The 20,590-nt window shown below is 35.5% G+C and overlaps 1 protein-coding gene across 1 annotated transcript in view; it reads right to left on the minus strand.

Annotated features, from left to right (window-relative positions):
* Positions 1 to 20,590, minus strand: part of EXOC6B (exocyst complex component 6B) — a 782,024-nt gene that overhangs the window by 366,150 nt on the left and 395,284 nt on the right. The window contains exons 11-16 of the mRNA XM_053587825.1: positions 20,456 to 20,576; positions 17,089 to 17,160; positions 16,241 to 16,338; positions 14,440 to 14,545; positions 13,347 to 13,456; positions 10,581 to 10,692 (exon numbers count right to left, since the gene is read on the minus strand). Coding sequence (XP_053443800.1) covers positions 10,581 to 10,692; positions 13,347 to 13,456; positions 14,440 to 14,545; positions 16,241 to 16,338; positions 17,089 to 17,160; positions 20,456 to 20,576 — 619 coding nt within the window. The remainder of the gene's footprint in view (positions 1 to 10,580; positions 10,693 to 13,346; positions 13,457 to 14,439; positions 14,546 to 16,240; positions 16,339 to 17,088; positions 17,161 to 20,455; positions 20,577 to 20,590) is intronic.

The raw sequence follows: 20,590 nt of genomic DNA on the forward strand, positions 1-20,590 counted from the left end.
AGGGAACACATTCTATCAAAAGAAATCCTAATAATAAGGAGGAATCGTGTCATGTTATTGAAATAAAAAACAGTGGCAGTCGAAGAGAAAATTGTCCTGTTTTGCAGGATATTGGCAGTTAAAGAAAAAAAAGGAGGCGGCTTCAGTGAGTACAGTAGTAATTTCCCATGACTTTTTAGAGATCTGTCAACACAAAAGATCACCATGAATTACAGCAATTGGCTGTCAGTCACTTTTGAAATGTTTCATTGCTGAGCATAGAATAGGCTATTAAAACACTCTAGGATTACAGTGGATACCATGTCATTTTCAGGGGGAATATTGTCTATTAATGAGGTCTGAGTGATCTCTACTCCTGAATGACAGCTACCAAAATCCTTACAAGGGCATTTACAAATTTAAAGCCAGATGCTTTGAGGATAATTTTGAACTTTAGATGAAATAAACCAATTTCAGAAATCAACTTCCATCAGATTTTGAGCTCCTTTGATGATATTTTTTTAATCCTTACTTCCCAATCTCTTATAAACTATACCACTACAGCAATCCAAACTGTCCGGAACGTTGTTTCAAGGACATGAAAATAACAACAGATCAGTTATTTATTATCTCTTATATAAAGTTCTCCGAAAACAGTCAAAAGATACTATAAAGCAAACACCTCTCACAACTAAATAACATAATTTAATTAAGAATTTAAAACCATTAAGAATGTAAAAATTTTTCTCTCTTCTTCCTCACACCAGACAGAATCTATTGAGAAAGGCACTGAGTATACTATAGAGGCAATTTCTCCCTCAAACCTGCTCCAAATACCCCTGTGGAACCTAAACCATGAAGACAAATGTTTTATTCTTGACGAACTTCAGAAAAGAAACTGTCCTCATTTTCCAAAGGTCAAAACTAAGACCTAAATTCCAAGAAGAGATGTCCGTTCTCAGCTATAAATTACCTTTGGGTATATACATCTGTTTATATTAGAACTGCTACTAGCATGCTTCTAAAAGCAGAAAATTCAATACAATTAAGCTTCAAAAAAATTAATCCAGCGGTTCTCACCCTTCCTAATGCCTCAATTTATTGTCATTGTTACAAAGGGATTGCGACCCACAGGTTGAGAACCGCTGAATTAATCCAAAGCAAGAAAATGAGAAGTTTGGGTTCAAGCCCAGCCCTAGCCAAAAACTGCAAAAAAAAAAAAAAAAGAAAGAAAATGAGAAGTCACACTCCTCTCCATACCACCAATGCCTATCAATTGTTAGATTTGCAAGATGACCAAAGCGGCATTGGTTCTCATTCATAAAAATAAGCTATCCCTCAGACTTTAAGGGATTTAATCACCATTTCACCCCAGTCAGGCTACCAAAAATGGCGTAAAAGATTCATTTTATTTATTTATTTTTTATTTTTTTGTAGAGACAGAGTCTCACTTTATGGCCCTCGGTAGAGTGCCGTGGCCTCACAGCAACCTCCAACTCCTGGGCTTAAGCAATTCTCTTGCCTCAGCCTCCCAAGTAGCTGGGACTACAGGCGCCCGCCACAACGCCCGGCTATTTTTTGGTTGCAGTTTGGCTGGGGCCGGGTTTGAACCCACCACCCTCAGTATATGGGGCCGGCGCCTTACTGACTGAGCCACAGGCACCGCCCAAAAGATTCATTTTATACTATCTCCATACATAAATACCCAAATTACTAAAATACATGGAAGTAGTAGTTACAAATTCTAAAGTCTAGTACAGAATTTATATTTGACAAAACTTATGTATAAAACACTTTAACAAAATGTGAGCAATAATCATTACTGTTAACAACAGAGAGTGGAGGGAAGTGGTATGTGGGCCATAAATAAGAAGACAGTCATATTGTCATCAATCTAAATTATACTAAAAACAAAGAATAAATGCAAAGCATTGGTCATTTTTTCAGATCTCCTGAGGCACCATTGTGATAATAAAACTATAAATGTCCAATATGGTATCACTAATAGAAACTCTGAACTTCTTTAACTTTACCCTACGAACTGATCTGTCTCTTTCTTTTTTCTTTCATCAATTAAGAGCCTTCTATGTGACAAGGGATTGGCATATAGCTATCTACAGTTGTACCCAAGAAAGACAAAGTCTCTGGCCTCATAAAGATTACAGTAAACACATGCACAAACAAACATACAGTATAATATTTATATTATAATAAGCACTGTGAACAGAAGTAAAGCTAAGGAGCCACATGGGGAAGACAGGTCTTAGCTATTTTGAGATAAAGTGGTCAAGAAAGGCCTCTTTAAAAAAATGACATTTTATTTCTTTTAATTTTAAAATAGTTTTATTGGGGTATACTTTCCCCATTTATAGAATACAATTTGAATGGTTTCTCTTATATTCACAGATATATGAAACCATCACCACAGTCAATTTCAGAACATTGTGTCACATCAAAAAGAATCTCATACATTTTAGCTGTCACCTTCCTTTACTATTATACCATCCAACCTCAAGCAATCTGAGTCCTAAGCAGTAACTTTCTGTCTCTATAGATTTCTCTGCTCTAGAAGGAAATGACATTTTAGAAGGAATTTAAACTGAAGATGTAATTTTTCTATATCTATGTTATATAAATTCTTTTTAATCCAATTTATATCTTAAGTCTTTATATGAATACACTCTTCACAAAGTAGAATGTGATCTGATTCATGTTAAAACTTTCAAACATAATTAACTCCCTTGTATTCTGAGATTAATAAACTAGTTTCCTTTCTCTTTGTGATACTGATGCTTTAAAGTTAACAAAATGTGAAAAGAGCAAGAGTTTAGAATTTGGGTGTTGTTGTTGTTATTGTTTTGAGACAGGGTCTCACCTGTGCAGCCACTGGTCACTGGCTGTTGCTAGGCAAGGACTTCCCATGGGCATAGGGCAGGAAAAGCCCCACTGCAAACAAAGGGTCAATCAGGAGAAGCCAGTAAGTTAAGGTTTAAAGGAACCAATCAGTGTAAGCCAGCTAGGTCTGAAAGACCCAATTAGTGTTTCTCAGCAGGTTTGGGCAGGCAGGCAAGGCATAAAAAGCCCAACCCAGCCAAGATGCAATGGCAACCCATTGGGAACCCTTTCCATTGTATTGGAAGCTTTCCTATCTTCTAATGAACTTCTAGTGAATTCATTCTTCCATTCCTGAGACCGAGAACCAAGCTAGGAGGAGAAAAATCTCATATAACTAGGATTATAGACATGAGCCACTTTGCCTAGCCCACGAATTTTTTTTTTTTTGGTAGAGACAGAGTCTCACTTTGTCACCCTTGGTAGAGTGCTGTGGCATCACAGCTCATAGCAACCTCCAGCTCTTGGGCTTAGGTGATTCTCCTGCCTCAGCTTCCCATGTAGCTGGGATTACAGGCACCCGCCACAACGCTGAGCTATTTTTTGTGGCCGGGCCAGGTTCGGTATATGGGGCTGGTGCCATACTCACTCAGCCATAGGGGCCGCCCACACACAATTTTTTTTAAAGATCTAATTTCAAAGCTTATTCCAAATCTTACTTTAAAAGACAACATTTCAAAACTTTTCTCAAATTTTATTTCAAGCTACTTACTGAGTGTGCGGCCTTAAGCAAGGCGCACACTCAGCAAGTTATTCACGCTCTTTCATCATCTTAAAAGTGGGATAATGCCAATGCTATATCAATTATCTTTTCCATGCTCCCAGAGGAATATGTCATATCTCTTTTTCCTTGAGCTCGCATACTTGCTGTCCCATCCCCACATTCAGCTAAAGACCTTGCTTGCCCTGGAAAAACTGAGCATTTGGAACCTGCCTCCACAACACATTCCCATTTGCACCCACATACTCTGATTCTTATCTACTACCAGAGGCAAACTTGACACTACCTTTAATTGTGTATTAGATCCTAAACTTTCTTAACTATAAACAGTGCTCCAGAGATTTAGCACTTTTCCTACATTTTCCATTTTTTTTCTCTCTCTTCTATGTCATTCCCATCCCAAATAATATGCTGTTATTTCCCTGTTAAGAAACAAAACAAAAAACTTTATCTTAATCCACTTTCCCTCCTAGCTACTACCTCATTTCCTTCCTTTTCTTGGTAACAAAATCCTCCAAAAAAGCTAACTTCTTATATTTGCTATTTCTAATTCCTCTCTTCTCATTCTTTAAATTTTTATTTATATAAACTTTTGATTTTAGGATAGTTTTATACTTATATTTACAGAAAACTGTGAAGCGTTCCCATATACTCATTCAGCTTCTACTACTGTTAATGTACTACGTTATATGGTACAGTGGCCACTACTAAGAGACCAACATCTGTACATTACTAACTGAATGCCATCTTTTATTTATATTTCACTAGGTTTTCCCTAATGTTCTTTATCTACCTCAGGATCCAACCAACATACCATATTATATTTAGTCATCACATCTCCTCAAGCCTCCTCTGGTCTGTGACAGTTTCTCAGACTTTTTCTTCTTTTCAATGACACTAACAGTTTTAAGAGGTACTGGTCAGATATCTTATAGAATGTCTTTCAATTTGTGTTTGTTTAATGTTTTTCTCACAGTAAAACTGAAGTTGTGGGTTTTGGGAGGGAGACCATGGAGGCAAATTGCCCTCTCATCAAATCACATCAAAGGTACATGCTATCAACATAACTTATCACTGATAGGCTCAGAGCCTGTAGCTCAGTGGCTTGGGCACCAGCCACACACACAGGGGCTGGCGGGTACCAACCCAGCCCGGGCCTGCCCAGCAACAATGACAACTGCAACAAAAAAAATAGTTGGGCATTGTGGAGGGCACCTGTAGTCCCAGCTACTTGGGAGGCAGAGGCAAGAGAATAGCTTAAGCCCAAGAGTTGGAGGTGGCTGGGAGCTGTGACGTCACGGAACTCTATCAAGGGCAACATAGTAAGACTCTGCCTCAAAAGAAAAAAAACAAAACATAACTTACCACTGATAATGTTAACCTTGAGCACTTGACCAAAGTAGCATTTGTCAGGTTTCTCTATGCAAAGTTATTTTTTCTCTCCTTACACACTCTACTATTTGGAACAAAATCATTAAGCTTAGCTTATACTGCATTCTTAAGGAGGAAGTATCTATATAAATTATTTTAAATTCTTATGTACAAGACCAATTCTCTTAAAACCTACTCCACCAGGAGTTTCCTTCTATTTAAAGTACTCTAATCAAGGTCACCAACTTACTCCAAGTTTCTAAATCCAATGGTAATTCTTAATCTTCATCTTATCATATCTATCAGCAGTATTTGTCATACTTGATCAGTCCCTCTTTCTTCAAATACTTTCTGTATTTGGCTTCCTGGACACCATCCTCTCCTGTTTTTGTTTTCTTCTTACTTCCCTGGTGGTCCTTTCCCTGTCTCCTTTGTTAGTTCCTCTTACTCCTGACTTCTTAATATGAGAGTCCTCACTTCAGTCCTCCATCCTCTTTTCTTCTCTATCTTTATTCATTTCCTTAGTGATATTATCCAATTGTGTGGCTATAAATTTTATTTATATGTGTCCATATTTATATCTCTTTCCCAAACTCATAATTCATAACTGTTTATTCAACATGTCAGCCTAAACACTACAAATTTAGTATGTTCAAAATTGAATTCCCAATATTTCCCTATCCCAAATATAGCTCTACTTAAAGTTTTCCCATCATAGTTGCCTTTTAGTTGCTCAAGTTAAAAGTTGTACTTATCTTCAACTCTTCACTTTCTTTCTTCATACAGAACCAATCATCGGGAAAACATAATGGCTCTTCACTTAAAATCTTACCATTGCCCGTGGCTACCACTCAGACTTCTATCAAAATTCAATGGATTATTGTCATAACCCTTTAAGAGATCTCCCTACTTACAAACTACTTATTAAGTTTATTCCCAATACCATGGTCGATGTGATCCTTTCAAAATGTTAAGTCAGAACGTGTCACAAATCAAAATCCTGCAATGGCTACCCATATCATATAAATTAAAAGGCAAAGGCTTTAAAATGGCCTACCATGAAGCCCTCAAACTGCTCTGATCTTTTCTTCCCCGCACTCATCTCTAGCCTCATTGTTCCATGAACCTGCCAAGAATTTTCCTAACTTCAAGCATTAGAGTCTATCTCTAATCTCTGCCTAGAATGTTCTTTCTCCTTTAATGGTAACTTATCCTCATAATGTTGCTCTAAAAACAAGACCAACCTGGAATAGCCGACAGACTTCTGGTTTCCTTAAACCAGATACTTTTTCTTCTCTCCATAGCGTTCACCACCTTTTACTATACTACAAGATTTATTAATTTATTTCTTAACTGATATTATTTGTTTTCTTCCACTAGAACGTAAGTAAGGATCTCTGTTGTTATAGCTGTTGTTCAGTGATTTATTCTAAGGTCTTGGATCAGTGCCTGACACAGAGTAAAGACTCAATAAATATATTCAGTTAATAAAAAAAATTATCTTAATAGGACATCTTGTTCCAATTATTTCACTTCTCTTAATTAAAAAACTCCATTTCTGTACTAGGACTGACAATCGCTGTTTGCCTTCTCAGACCTCTGGGGGAGGGAGGGGCTGAGGAATAAGAAATACCGTTTAAACTATTCGGGTGATAACTACACTGAAACCTCAGACTTCACTATTATGTATTATATCCATGTAGCAAAACTGCACTTGTACTCTCTCAATATATACAAACAAAAAAGAAAAACAGTAACAGGCAATATGCACTGAATACTATACTATATACCAGACACTGCTCTAAGTACCCTGGCATGTCCATTTAATCCTCACAACACTCCTATGAAATATATGTTATTATCATCCCCATTTTACAAAGGAAGCCAAGTAGTTTGCTCAAGGACACAGCTATTAAGGGGAGAGCCACAATTGAAACCTACATAGTCTGTATTAGAACATACACTCTTCATCAATGTTCAACTGCTTTTCACACAGACCTTGAAAAAGTAACCATAGGAAAATACCTGTACTTATTGACAGAATTAGAAAATGAGCAAAGCATTCAAGTTTTAGTAGGTACTAAAACTGAAAGGTAATGTTGAATGGGAAAGCAAAGAAGCAAAAGGAAAGCAACAAAGCCAGAGTGCAAGAGGAAAAGATAGAAGGATAGCGCATCTATGCACAGAAAAAAAGAAGAGGTGAGATGCTGTGTAAACTCCCAAAACAAGATAGGCAAATAGACAGACATTAGTTTATAAGAACTTTTAACTCTTAAGAGAATTATCTGACATCCTGAAATATGGTTCTGTGAATTTTATGTACTTTCAATAACTCAATTGTTTAAGTGAATTTCTACTCTCGGACACAAAACTATCTTTAACTAGAACAATTCCCACATTACTATGGACCTCCTGCACAAATCTCCATGTTTGTTACAATAAATAATTAAATCAATACGGAAGTCATTACAACACAGTAAAAGTAAATACGTTTGTGAAAAAACAACCCAGATTTATGTCTCGCTTCTACCATTTTGCTAACTATGTGACCTTGGACAATCTCCCTGAACTTTAATTACGGGTCTATAAAATGGGAATAATAACACATGCCAAGCCTGCTTCAAATGTTACTGTACTAAATGAAATTGTATCTGTGAGTGGGCTTTGAAGAATATAAACTGATCCACAAATGTTACCTATTATGACGGTGACTCCAGATGTGAAATCACTTTAGTACTTTTAAAAAAGAATATAATGTCTTCTCTTTCCAAAGGTAGATAGTATAGTTATTCAAAGAGTTTCTGTGATTAAAAATTCATTTTATGTACCTGTACCTGCACACACTGCTATAATAGCCGAAATTAATAAATGTGTGTGAATGTTCCTTCATTCACACGTAAAGATACTGAAAGCCATAGGTGGCACATTTATAAAACTGATTGAAGCTATCTATGACAAACCCACAGCTAATATTTTACGGAATGGAGTAAAACTGAAAGCTTTTCCTCTTAAAACTGGAACCAGACAAGGTTGTCCTCTCTCACATTACTATTCAACATAGTGCTAGAAGTTCTAGCCAATACAATTAGGCAAGACAAAAAAATAAAGGGAATCCAAATGGGAGCAGAGGAGGTCAAACTCTCCCTCTTTGCTGATGACATGATCTCATACTTAGAGAATCCGAAGGACTCAACCACAAGACTCTTAGAATTCATCAAAAAATACAGTAATGTTTCAGGATATAAAATCAATGTCCACAAGTCAGTAGCCTTTGTATATGCCAATAACAGTGAAGATGAGAAGCTAATTAAGGACACAACTCTCTTCACCATAGTTTCAAAGAAAATGAAATACCTAGGAATATACCTAACGAAAGAGGTGAAGGACCTCTATAAAGAAAATTATGAAATCCTCAGAAAGGAAATAGCAGAGGATATAAACAAATGGAAGAACATACCATGCTCATGGATGGGAAGAATCAACATTGTTAAAATGTCTATACTTCCCAAAGCAATCTACCTATTCAGTGCCATTCCTATTAAAATACCAACATCGTACTTTCAAGATTTGGAAAAAATGATTCTGCATTTTGTATGGAATCAGAAAAAAACCCATATAGCTAAGGCAGTTCTTAGTAATAAAAATAAAGCTGGGGGTAATAGCCGGGCATTGTGGCGGGCGCCTGTAGTCCCAGCTGCTTGGGAAGCTGAGGCAAGAGAAGCACGTAAGCCCAGGAGTCAGAGGTTGCTGTGAACCTTGTGACTCCATGGCACTCTACCCGAGGGCGGTACAGTGAGACTCTGTCTCTACAAAAAAATAAATAAATAAAAAATAAAATAAAGCTGGGGGCATCAGCATACCAGATTTTAGTCTGTACTATAAAGCCATAGTGGTCAAGACAGCATGGTACTGGCACAAAAATAGAGACATAGACACTTGGAATCGAATAGAAAACCAAGAAATGAAACTAACATCTTACAACCACCTAATCTTTGATAAACCAATAAAGAACGTACCGTGGGGGAAAGACTCCCTATTCAATGAATGGTGTTGGGAGAACTGGATATCCACATGTAAAAGACTGCAACTGGACCCACATCTTTCCCCACTCACAAAAATTGATTAAGATGGATAAAGGACTTAAATTTAAGGCATGAAACAATAAAAATCCTCCAAGAAAGCATAGGAAAAACACTGGAAGATATTGGCCTGGGGAAAGACTTCATGAAGAAGACTGCCATGGCAATTGCAACAACAAAAATAAACAAATGGGACTTCATTAAACTGAAAAGCTTTTGTACAGCTAAGGAGGCAACAACCAAAGCAAAGAGACAACCTACACAATGGGAAAGGATATTTGCATATTTTGAATCAGACAAAAGCTTGATAACTAGGATCTATAGAGAACTCAAATTAATCCACATGAAAAAAGCCAACAATCCCATAGATCAATGGGCAAGAGACATGCATAGAACCTTCTCTAAAGAAGACAGACGAATGGCTAACAAACATGAAAAAAATGTTCATCATCCCTATATATTAGAGACATGCAAATCAAAACTACCCTGAGATACCATCTAACCCCAGCGAGAATGGCCCACATCACAAAATCTCAAAACTGCAGATGCTGGCGTGGATGTGGAGAGAAGGGAACACTTTTACACTGCTGGTGGGACTGCAAACTAGTACAACCTTTCTGGAAGGAAGTATGGAGAAACCTCAAAGCACTCAAGCTAGACCTCCCATTTGATCCTGCAATCCCATTACTGGGCATCTACCCAGAAGGAAAAAAATCCTTTTATCATAAGGACACTTGTACTAGACTGTTTATTGCAGCTCAATTTACAATTGCCAAAATGTGGAAACAGCCTAAATGCCCACCAACCCAGGAATGGATTAACAAGCTGTGGTATATGTATACCATGGAATACTATTCAGCTATTAAAAAAAAATGGAGACTTTACATCCTTCGTATTAACCTGGATGGAAGTGGAAGACATTATTCTTAGTAAAGCATCACAAGAATGGAGAAGCATGAATCCTATGTACTCAATTTTGATATGAGGACAATTAATGACAATTAAGGTCATGGGGGGGGAGGAAAAGCGGAGAGAGGGAAGGAGGGAGGGAGGTGGGGGCTTGGTGTGTGCCACACCTTCTGGGGGCAAGACATGATTGCAAGAGGAACTTTACCTAACACATGCAATCAGTGTAATATGGCTTATTGTACCCTCAATGAATCCCCAACAATAAAAAAAGAAAAAAAAAAAAAGTTAAGCCAGTAAAAACAATGAAAGAAGGAAGGTGGAGGAAGTGACTCTTTAGAAAAAATAGGTTACTCAAAGGTAACCAAAGAACAGGGATTTCACGTTGTACCCTTACTATTAGGAGCCTATCAAGAAGAACATGATAGACCATGTAGAACATGCTATTAGCAACGGAAATAATTTTAAATTGGGGGTCACCACAACATGAGGAACTGTATTAAAGGGTCATGGCATTAGGAAGGTTGAGAACCACTCATGTAGAAAGGTATAATTAATTCGCACATAAAGCCTAGAACTTAGGACATCTGTATACATATTGGTTTGGTTGCCTTCATTAAGTGCAGCTTTACCTCAGTAAGCCCAATATTCTTCCTTTTAATGACATTTTGCAGAGAGTTGCTCAGAGTCCTAGTTAGCAACAGGTTTGTTGACTTACGAATCATGTCATCCACTTCAGTTGAGCTGAAAAAGAAGGGTCAAGAGTCAGTTATCATAGGTAGCAGAATTATATTGGTAAACAATCAGTGTGCCAGTGGTACTTATATTAATAATAATAAAATTAAAATAGCAGTAGCAGCAGGAAGTAATATTTATTGTGTGCTATACAAAGTATTTTAATAAATTCTCCTAGCTTTCATTTGCTGAAAAAACAATGTTGCCTTCATTTTTGAAAAGAGTGGGGGGGTGGGGTTGGAAAAAAGAAGAGCAGAGAGAGGGAAAGAGGGAGGAGGGTGGGCCCTTGGTGTGTGCCACACCTTTTGGGGGCAAGACCCTATTGCAAGAGGGACTTTGCCTAACAAATGCAATCAGTGTAATCTGGTTTATTGTACCCTCAATGAATCCCCAACAATTAAAAAAAAATTATTTTCCTGTCTTTAAAATTCTGGCTTGACTTTTTTTCAAGGAAGTCATTTCACTGTCTCCACCTTGCATAGTTTCATGCAAGAAGTCCACTATAAATCTTATCATTATACCTGCATGTAATTTTTATTTTTGTAAAAGCCTTCTAAACATTCTCTTTATCTTTTTTTCATGAATTTGAATATGATGTATTAAGTATTTTGTCTGTGTAGTTCCCCCATGATACTTTGTTTGTTGTTGCTATTAATTATCTGAATTGGGTTCTAAAAATCTTGAATTTCTTGTTTGATGTCTTTCATTATGTTGGGAATATTCTCAAACATTTTCTCTTAAGATACTCCTTCTTCCCTGTTCCCTCAGTCTACTCTTTCCTGGATCTACTGTTCAAAAGTACAACCACCAATCTTGAATACTTTGATTTATTTCTTTACCTTTTTTTCTCTTTGAGTGACAGTTTCAGTAATTTCCATGCCAATTCTACTGGTAACCCCTCAAAGGAACAGTTCCTTTCCAAAACTGTTTCTTATTTCAAGCATTTCTATTTGACTCCTTCCTTTAATTTCCATGTCTGCTAAAACTTCCTATATTTTCAAGCACATAGTATTTTGAAGTTCCAAAATGATAGTTCTAACCACGTGGTCATCACATAATCTCATTCTGTTAATGAAACAAAAGCTGGTACTTTGAAAAGATAAATAATATTGATAAACCATGGACAGATTAACCAGAAAAAAGTAAAATCTTTAATAACCTCAATCGAAAAATAAAAAGTGGAAAATAGCTGATACCACAGAGATACAAGAGAGTATTTCTATCTATTATCCAAAATGCTACGCCCAGAAATTTGACAATATGGAGGAAATGAACCAATACCTGGAATCACACCATCTGCCTAGACTTAGGAAGGAAGAAATAGATCTCTTGAACAGACCAATATCAAGCACTGAGATTGAACAAACAATGAAAAGGCTTCCAGCAACAAAAAAGAAGCCCAGGACCAGATGGCTTCACATCAGAATTCTATCACACTTTCAAAGATGAGCTTGTATCTACACTGTAGAAGCTATTCCAAAACATTGAGAGGAACAGAACCTTCCCCAACACATTCTATGAAGCAAAGATCACCTTGACTCCAAAACCAGGAAAGGACCCATCTAAAAAGGAGATCTACAGAAGAATTTCACTAATGAATATACATGTAAAAATACTTAACAAAATCTTAGCTAATAGACTGCAACTACACATTAAAAAAATTATACATCACAATCAAGTAGGCTTGATCCAAGGGATACAAGGCTGGTTTAATATATGCAAATTCATAAATGTGATACACCATATCAATAGAAGCAAAAAAAGGCTATATATCCTCTAAATTGATGCAGAAAAAAGCATTTGACAAAATTTAGCTTTGTGATTAAAGATGGTAGTGAAAGAAACTACAAAATCACCCATGCACCATATCTGAACTAAGAAAATTTTGAAAAACCAATGTAGTAAATGATTTGATTGAGTCTTACACCAACCAAGAACTATATCCCCTGGGCCCAAGAGCTGGGTACAGGGGATATTATGCTGAATATAACATAAAATGTTCCTATTCTAAAGAGGCCTTTTCTTACATCCTCAATTTGTGTTTGACTTGGCTCCTAGGGTGCTGCTATATACATCAGTATTTACTACTAATTGTTTAGTTCTTCAATTAGATTAAGTAATCTCAGAAGACAAGGATCATATTTCCAGCGTCTTAATGTCTTTATGTCTTCATCACCAAGCATCTGACAAATAATATGTTAGTTATAATATATGATGAATAAACCAATAAGTGAGCAAAAAAAAAAGGGCCCTCAAATCTACCCAATCTACATATATACACAAGTAGAGCAATAATATTTCCAAACAATTTTATTGGCTACTCCCCTTCAGGCCTTTAAATTTCATCAAGTAGAATATTAAAATTAGTATGTCATATTATAATTTTCTAGTGAATTTTCATTAATAGAAAGGGTTAAAGAGCAAATCTATTTTTAAAAAAAGTAGAGAATAGAATGGATAATAATGAATTTTTTAAATTATTCAAAAGTTACCAACTTTCCCTTTTACCATATAAATATGGCAGTGTCATGCAGTAAAGGGCTAATATTAAGACTTTCAAAATCAGAGCTGAAGGAAATATCAAAAGTTTTTCAGAATATTTATATATATGTATAGAGCCACAATTTTAACACTGATTACATTTTCACTATTTCATATTATACCTTAGATGTAGATCTTCTGAAAACTTCAGACAAGCATAGATAAATTCTTTAATTTGGTTGTAAACTTTTGGCACAAATTCAGAGAAAGGAAACTTTTTCGGAAATGGTTGCTGTAAATACAAGAATTAAGAATATCAAATCACAAACCAATAAAACTGAAGACATTTATAAATTATTTACATCACATAAAGAACATTCTCTACACTGTGTGCTATCTGCTTAACAATGTCAAATTTAAGAAAATGCCCTAAAAAGTTTTCTGATGCTAAAAAGAATAAGACAGAAATTTAAATAAACCAATAATCTAAATGCTCTTCCTTATGTGAAGAAATAAACAAATTACAGTATATGCTCAGCAATAAAAAGGAATGAACTATTGAAATATGCACCCACTTAGATTAATTTCAAAGCTTTTTGTGCAGTCACATAAGTCAGTCTCAAAAGTTTGCATATTGTATGGTTCCATTTATATGTCATTCTCAAAAAGGCAAAAGTAGATAGAGAACAGACTGGTAGTTTCCAGAGGCTAGGATTAGGGGAGGGGTTGATTAAAAAGGGATAGTGTGTGGGTATAATAGAACTATTCTGTATAATAACTATGGTAGTGAATATATGACTCAGTACATTATCAAAATCAGAAGAACTATAATCACAGAGAGTAAATTTCATTGTGTTTTTAGGACAAAATGTCTTAAGAGTAATAACCCAGTAATCCTCTAACATAGGGGCGTCCAAACTTTTTTCTTTTCTGCCACACATTAGAAAAATAACAAAAGCTTTTGCCACTAACAAAAGCTGATGAGCAAAAGAAAAGGCCCACGCATAACTTTCTCAATATCCAACACCACGGAGGATAAGCCAAACGTTCCTCAAATAATCTGCATGTGGTCCATAGGCCACAGGTTGGACACCCCTTCTCTACCACTTCAGAAGTAAAAAGATCTAAAGCTGGGGAAATAACCAGAAAATTCTATTCCTCTAAGCCCCAGAAAGAGTCCTCTGAAGGAGTTTTAATGCCTTTAAAGAAATTATTACAGTGAAAGCATTCTGAGGATGCCAAAACCAAAGAAGTTTATTTTAAAGCATTCCTTACCTTTTCCAGCTCTTTATCTTGAAATGGGAATTGTCCTACTACCTTTTTATACATCTCTTCACTTGTTACCGGTATGGGACTGTAGTTGTCAGAATCAAGTATATTTCTATAAATAAAATGGAAGAATGGAGGGAAGGGAGTAAATGGTGGTTAATTACAAATGATTTTCTGATGAACTCTAGTGATTGTACATACACCACAGCCCAAAATGAAGGTTTTCCTGTCCTTATTATGTTCCTTTCACAACGGAACTATTTGCTTTAGAGTTAGGCTGTCTTTTAAAGAAGACAGAAAGAAATTTATACTCCAAAACTAATGGAACCTAATTATAAATGTGAACTCCTATTATTTGAGTTTTATACATGAGACAAAAAATTTTAAAGCAAGTGAGAAATACACAACAACAGTAACCCTGTACTAGATCTTCCATTCTAACTTCCAAAACTGGCGAATAGTACGGAGGGGGAGGAGGGATGAAGGCAAACAAAAAGAATATAAATTGTATTTATTACTAGTGAACTACACTCTTAAAAATGGTAAAGATGGTAAATTATGTATGTATATTTTACTGCAGTAAAAATACATTTAAAAAATGAGCAAGTAGGAAAAATAACTTCCATAATAAATCCAAACTATGTTAACTTACTCATCCACTGTGCTATGTTAATCGTAATTTTTTTCAGCAGTAGTTTCTCCCTCAATTAGTTTGGGTGTTCTCTAAAAACAGAGACTACACATTTAAAATTAAAACAGAGATTCACCAAAGTTATCAGATCAAAAGCATCTAAGTCTATGCATATGTGAGGTTATTAATTTTCAACCTTCCTGTAAAGTTAAACCTCCCTTAATTATAATATTAGATAAATCTGGGTTTTAGAAACATTAATATTTATATTAATATACAGACAAACTAATGATGCAAGATATATTCTAAACTGTGAGAGTAAGATTATAAAAGCAATATAAGATCTTAAATCTATAAGAATTTGAAAACAGGATAAACTGATGCAGGAATGGATCTTGCATTATGCAGGAAAATTTCTTAAAGTGCAGGTTTACAAAGAGAAGAAATTCAAATGAGTTGACATGGTGTTTGTGCCAAAAAAACAGTACAATGAGACATTTTTGAATGGGAGATATAAGAGAATAACTTCCTTATTATTGCATGTATAAGAAATGCTTAAATAGGGTGGCGCCTGTGGCTCAAGGAGTAGGGCGCTGGTCCCATATGCCAGAGGTGGCGGGTTTAAACCCAGCCCCGGCCAAAAAAAAAAAAAAAAGAAATGCTTAAATAATAGGCTTGAAACACTGGACTGTAATAGGCCCTGTCTCTGTGTGTACTGAAGGAAAATGATGAAGAATAACATGAACGAGTCCTCAAAAAAGATTTCCCCAAAACCCAAATTATTCATAAGGCCTCAAATGCCACTCATTATAAGTGAATTATAAATTAGGTATGAACCTCAAAGAGATTACCAAGAAAACATGTAATAGATGCAAGATGACCTAGAAGGTATGAACCAAGGAATCTCACATTTATCCAAGGAAATAAAAATGCCAAAATAGGGTTGGGGGAAATTCCCAACATAGTAGACACTAATACATTGAGATTGGATATCTTAGGAAGACCATTTTGCATCTTATCACATTCTCTTGAATTCTGGATCATAATCTGGAGTAGCTAGAAAATATAAGTCATATATACTGATGGTCTATTCCATCTGAAAAACCTTGCACATAAAGACATGAGTGCACAGCAATGCACATGAACATACACATATGAGAACAGGTAATATCTCACCTGAAAATACCTGCCCACTTCTTTAGCAGAGTTTCACTATACTGGTCTCGGATTTCTAACAGCATGTCAAAAAGCTGATTTACAGGAAAACCATATACCTGAAACAAAATAAGAAAATAGCTTCATTTTCTAAGGTAAATTTTTTTTTTAGCAACATAAAAGAAATTAGGCACTGAAAGACATGTTATTTTTGGACTATAATTTAAATATGACCAAGATGGTAGAACCTTTCATTCCCACCTAGTATCTAGTTTTTATCTCTCAGAAATTAAATGATACATAGCAAAATACCTAAGCCAGTCAGTAAAAACGTAAAATTAAATTCAACATGTACTGTGTATACTGTCAGCTCAGTCCTCCCTACAACTTCTCCTGTAACTCTTGCAGCAACCTTCAGTGAAGGAAGAAAAAGTAAAAACACTACCAATCTCCCCCACTTCTAATGTTACTCTAATATCTATTAGATATTAGATGTAATATACGTAATAGATGTAATATATGATTCACATCACCACCGTTATTAAAGATGGCAGTGAAAGAAAGTACAAAATCACCAAGGCACCATATCTGAACTAAAAAAATTTTTCGAAAAACCAATGCAGTAAATGGTCTGATTAATTGATTGGGTCTGAGAGAAGAAAGGGGATGGAAACTACTTATGAAAGCATAAAGTGTCAGGAAATGCTATAAAGAGAAAAACACATCTAGCTACAAGATAAGAATAAACACAACTACAAACTAAAAGGCACTCATCTAAGTTTAAGTAGACAATAAAAGATTTGGAGCTGATGAAATACTGATGGTTTTTTAAATACTAGATGAGTTTATGTGTAATAGAAGTCACATACCTGAAGTGTGTCTGCAAAAAGCACAATGAGGTTCTTTAAGTCTAACACAAGGTTTGGATCGGAGCAGTAAGACTAAAGGAAATAAAAGACAAAGGGAAAAAAACATCTTAATTATTAAAAATTAAATTTGTATTAATTTACCTGCTAAAGTCTCCCTAGAAAGAATCCCATGCTTTTCTGGAATAAGATAGCATCAATATAATGTCCAAGTTTATATTAAGCTTTACTCTTTGTGTTGTATATTTTATGAGTTTTAATACATGTATATTAACATGCACCACCATTACAGTATCATGGAAAACTGTTTTGCTGCTCCCCCAAATTTCCTGTGTTCTGTCTATTCATCCTTTTCTCTCCTCAACTCCTGGTTGATAGTTTCGTTGTCTCCAAAGTTGTACCTTTTCCAGAATCCACTGTAACTGGGATCATACATTATATATAACCTTTCCAGATTGGCTTCTTACATTTAGCATTTATGTGTATTTAAATTTCTTCAATGTTTTTTCTTGGATTAATAGCTCATTTCTTTTTATCATTGAATAATATTCCATTATATGGATATAATGTATCAGTTTATTTATTCATTCACCCAATGAAGAGCATTTGATTGCTTCCATGTTTTGGCAATTATGAATAAGCTGCATTATACATCTATTTGCAGATTTTTGTATGAACACAAGTTTTCAACTCATTTGGGCAAATTCTTAGGCATACACTTGCTAGGTTATATGATAAGACTATGTTTAGTTTTGTAAGAAACCACTAAACTGTCTTGCAGGCTGTCTGTACTATTTTCCATTCCCACTAGCAATGAATCAGTTTCTAATGTTCCACATTCTCTCTAGTATTTGGTATTAGCAGTGTTTTGGATTTTAGCCATTTCTAGAAATACATCCTAGTATCTTATTATCATTTATATTTGCAATTCCTTGATGACATATGATAATAACTATCTTATACATGCATATTTGCCTTTTTGGTGTGGTATCTTTCAAACCATTTACCCATTTTTATATTGGGTTGTTTGTTTTCTTATTGAGTTCAGGTTCTTTGGGGCTGGGCATGGTGGCTAAAGCTTGTAATCCCGGCTGTTTTGGAGGCTAACACAGGAGGATCACTTGAGCCCTGGAGTTTGTGGTTGCAATGAGTCATGATCCTTCCACTGCACTTCAGTCTAGGGAGCAGGGTGAGACCCTTCCCTTAAAATAAAACAAATAAGAAAAAGAGATCTTCCCAGCTACTCGGGAGGCTGAGGCAAGAGAATCGCTTAAGCCCAGGAGTTGGAGGTTGCTGTGAGCTGTGTGAGGCCACGGCACTCTACCGAGGGCCATAAAGTGAGACTCTGTCTCTACAAAAAAAAAAAAAAAAGAAAAAGAGATCTTTGTATATTTTAGGTACCAGTACTTTATTAGATATGTGATTTGCAAAGATTTCTCTCGATCTGTGGCTTATCCTTTTGCTCTCTTATTTTCTTTAGTTTGTATGCACCTAAATACTCAGCCTTAATCAATATTTTCTGTCTCCACTTTACATAAAAGGAAATAAGCCATACATATAATTTCTATATTGCTTCTTTCATTCAACATTATATTTTTGAAACTCATCAATGCTATTGTATGTAGATGTACTTTGGCCATTTTCATGCTGTCGAGTATTTCATGTTTGAATTTAAGCCAGATTGTCCATTTTACTACTGATGGACATTTAAATCACTTCAAATTTTGAAAAGTTCAACAATATTAGAATGATATCCTTGCATGTTTACTGCAGCATTTTAGGGCAAATTTATCTAGGGAATACAGTTATAAATGTTGATTCATGGGATCTTCAATTTTACAAGACAATGCCATACTTTTTAAGAGCATTTTACTAATTTATCATTTCCTGAGCAGTGTATGCCAGTTCCTATTGCCCCATACCTTTATCAACATTAGTATTGTTAATTCTTGAGTAATGTTACCTCATTTGGTTATAGTTTGCACTTCACTGATATGATAAGAAAGCTAAACACCTATCACATGTTTTTTCCAGACAGGTAGAGTCCTTTTGTTAAGTACTTGTTTAAGCCTTTAGCCAGTATCAACATAATATTATTAATTCAAGTCCATTGTTTAAATTAGGGTTTACTCTTTGTGTTACATATTCTATGTGTTTTAACATATTTGAAATGTGTCTCTTTATTATAATGATTTATAGAAATTATTTATACAGTCTATATCAATTCTTTGCAAATATGACATGTCTTACAAATACCATTTTTCAATATATGAAAAAATTTCCACTATCTTCTATAAGGTTATTCTTATAATTTTAATGTAGTTTAATGTTTACTGTAAGAATCCTTTATGAATAACGCTTTTTGTATCCTTTTTTTTTTTTTGTAGAGACAGAGTTTCACTGCACTGCCCTCGGGTAGAGTGCCGTGGCATCACACAGCTCACAGCAACCTCTAACTTTTGGGTTTACACGATTCTCTTGCCTCAGACTCCCGAGCAGCTGGGACTACAGGTGCCCGCCACAACGCCCGGCTATTCTTCTGTTGCGTTTTGGCAGGGGCTGGGTTTGAACCTGCCACCCTCGGCATATTGGGCCGGCGCCCTACTCACTGAGCCACAGGTGCCGCCTGCTTTTTGTATATTATATAAGAAGTCTTTTCATACCCTGTATCATTACAATATTCTCTTGTATTCTAAAAGATTTATGGTTTTGGTTTTCACATTTTCATATTTATCCACCTGAAACTCAATTTTTGATGTATATTTTCCCCCATCATAATAGCCAATTGCCCAACTACTATTCTCCAAAAATCTGTCGTCTATCCACTGACCTCCAATGCCATCACACTGGCATATACATATCTCATATATAAAGAATCCATATATGTATGAGACTATATGAAGGCTCATTATCTATCTAGTGATAATATGAGATTATCTCAAATTAATGATATTTAAATTATCTCAATATCTGGTAAAAGAAACCCAAACATCTATTCTCAGTCTTGAGTCTCTTATTTTTTGCTAGTTACCTAACCTATCTGAAGTTCAATTCCCCAGACAATAAGACAAACATAGTAGTACTCACTTTAATAAGGTTACAGTGAGGATGAAATAAAACAGTACACATGAAATACAGACAGATAGCAATCAATAGATGTTGGCTGCTATCTTCTTATTGCAAAGGTGAGCTCAGTGTTAGAAAATATGCCAATTTGAAGGGGCTACTTTTGCCTCTTTGAAGGACATGTACAGATCCAAAAGGGTGATTCCAAAGATATACATGTATTAATTGTAAAGCAGTAAAATGCTGAATTCTGTATAGATAATCAACTCTAAGAAAGAAGTTAACTCTTATGCTTCTTACATACCGAATGGGTACGGAGTGCTGCGATGGTTTTTGAAAGGGCCATCTCCCATAGTTCATCAATGTAGGCTCTATTTACTAAGCCCTGGGTTGTATGCAAAATGTGATCTTCAACCACAAAAAAGCTAAGATTAAGGAA

This window comes from Nycticebus coucang, chromosome 4 (genome assembly GCF_027406575.1).
Source record: "Nycticebus coucang isolate mNycCou1 chromosome 4, mNycCou1.pri, whole genome shotgun sequence".
In the NCBI taxonomy this organism is placed as follows: domain Eukaryota; kingdom Metazoa; phylum Chordata; class Mammalia; order Primates; family Lorisidae; genus Nycticebus; species Nycticebus coucang.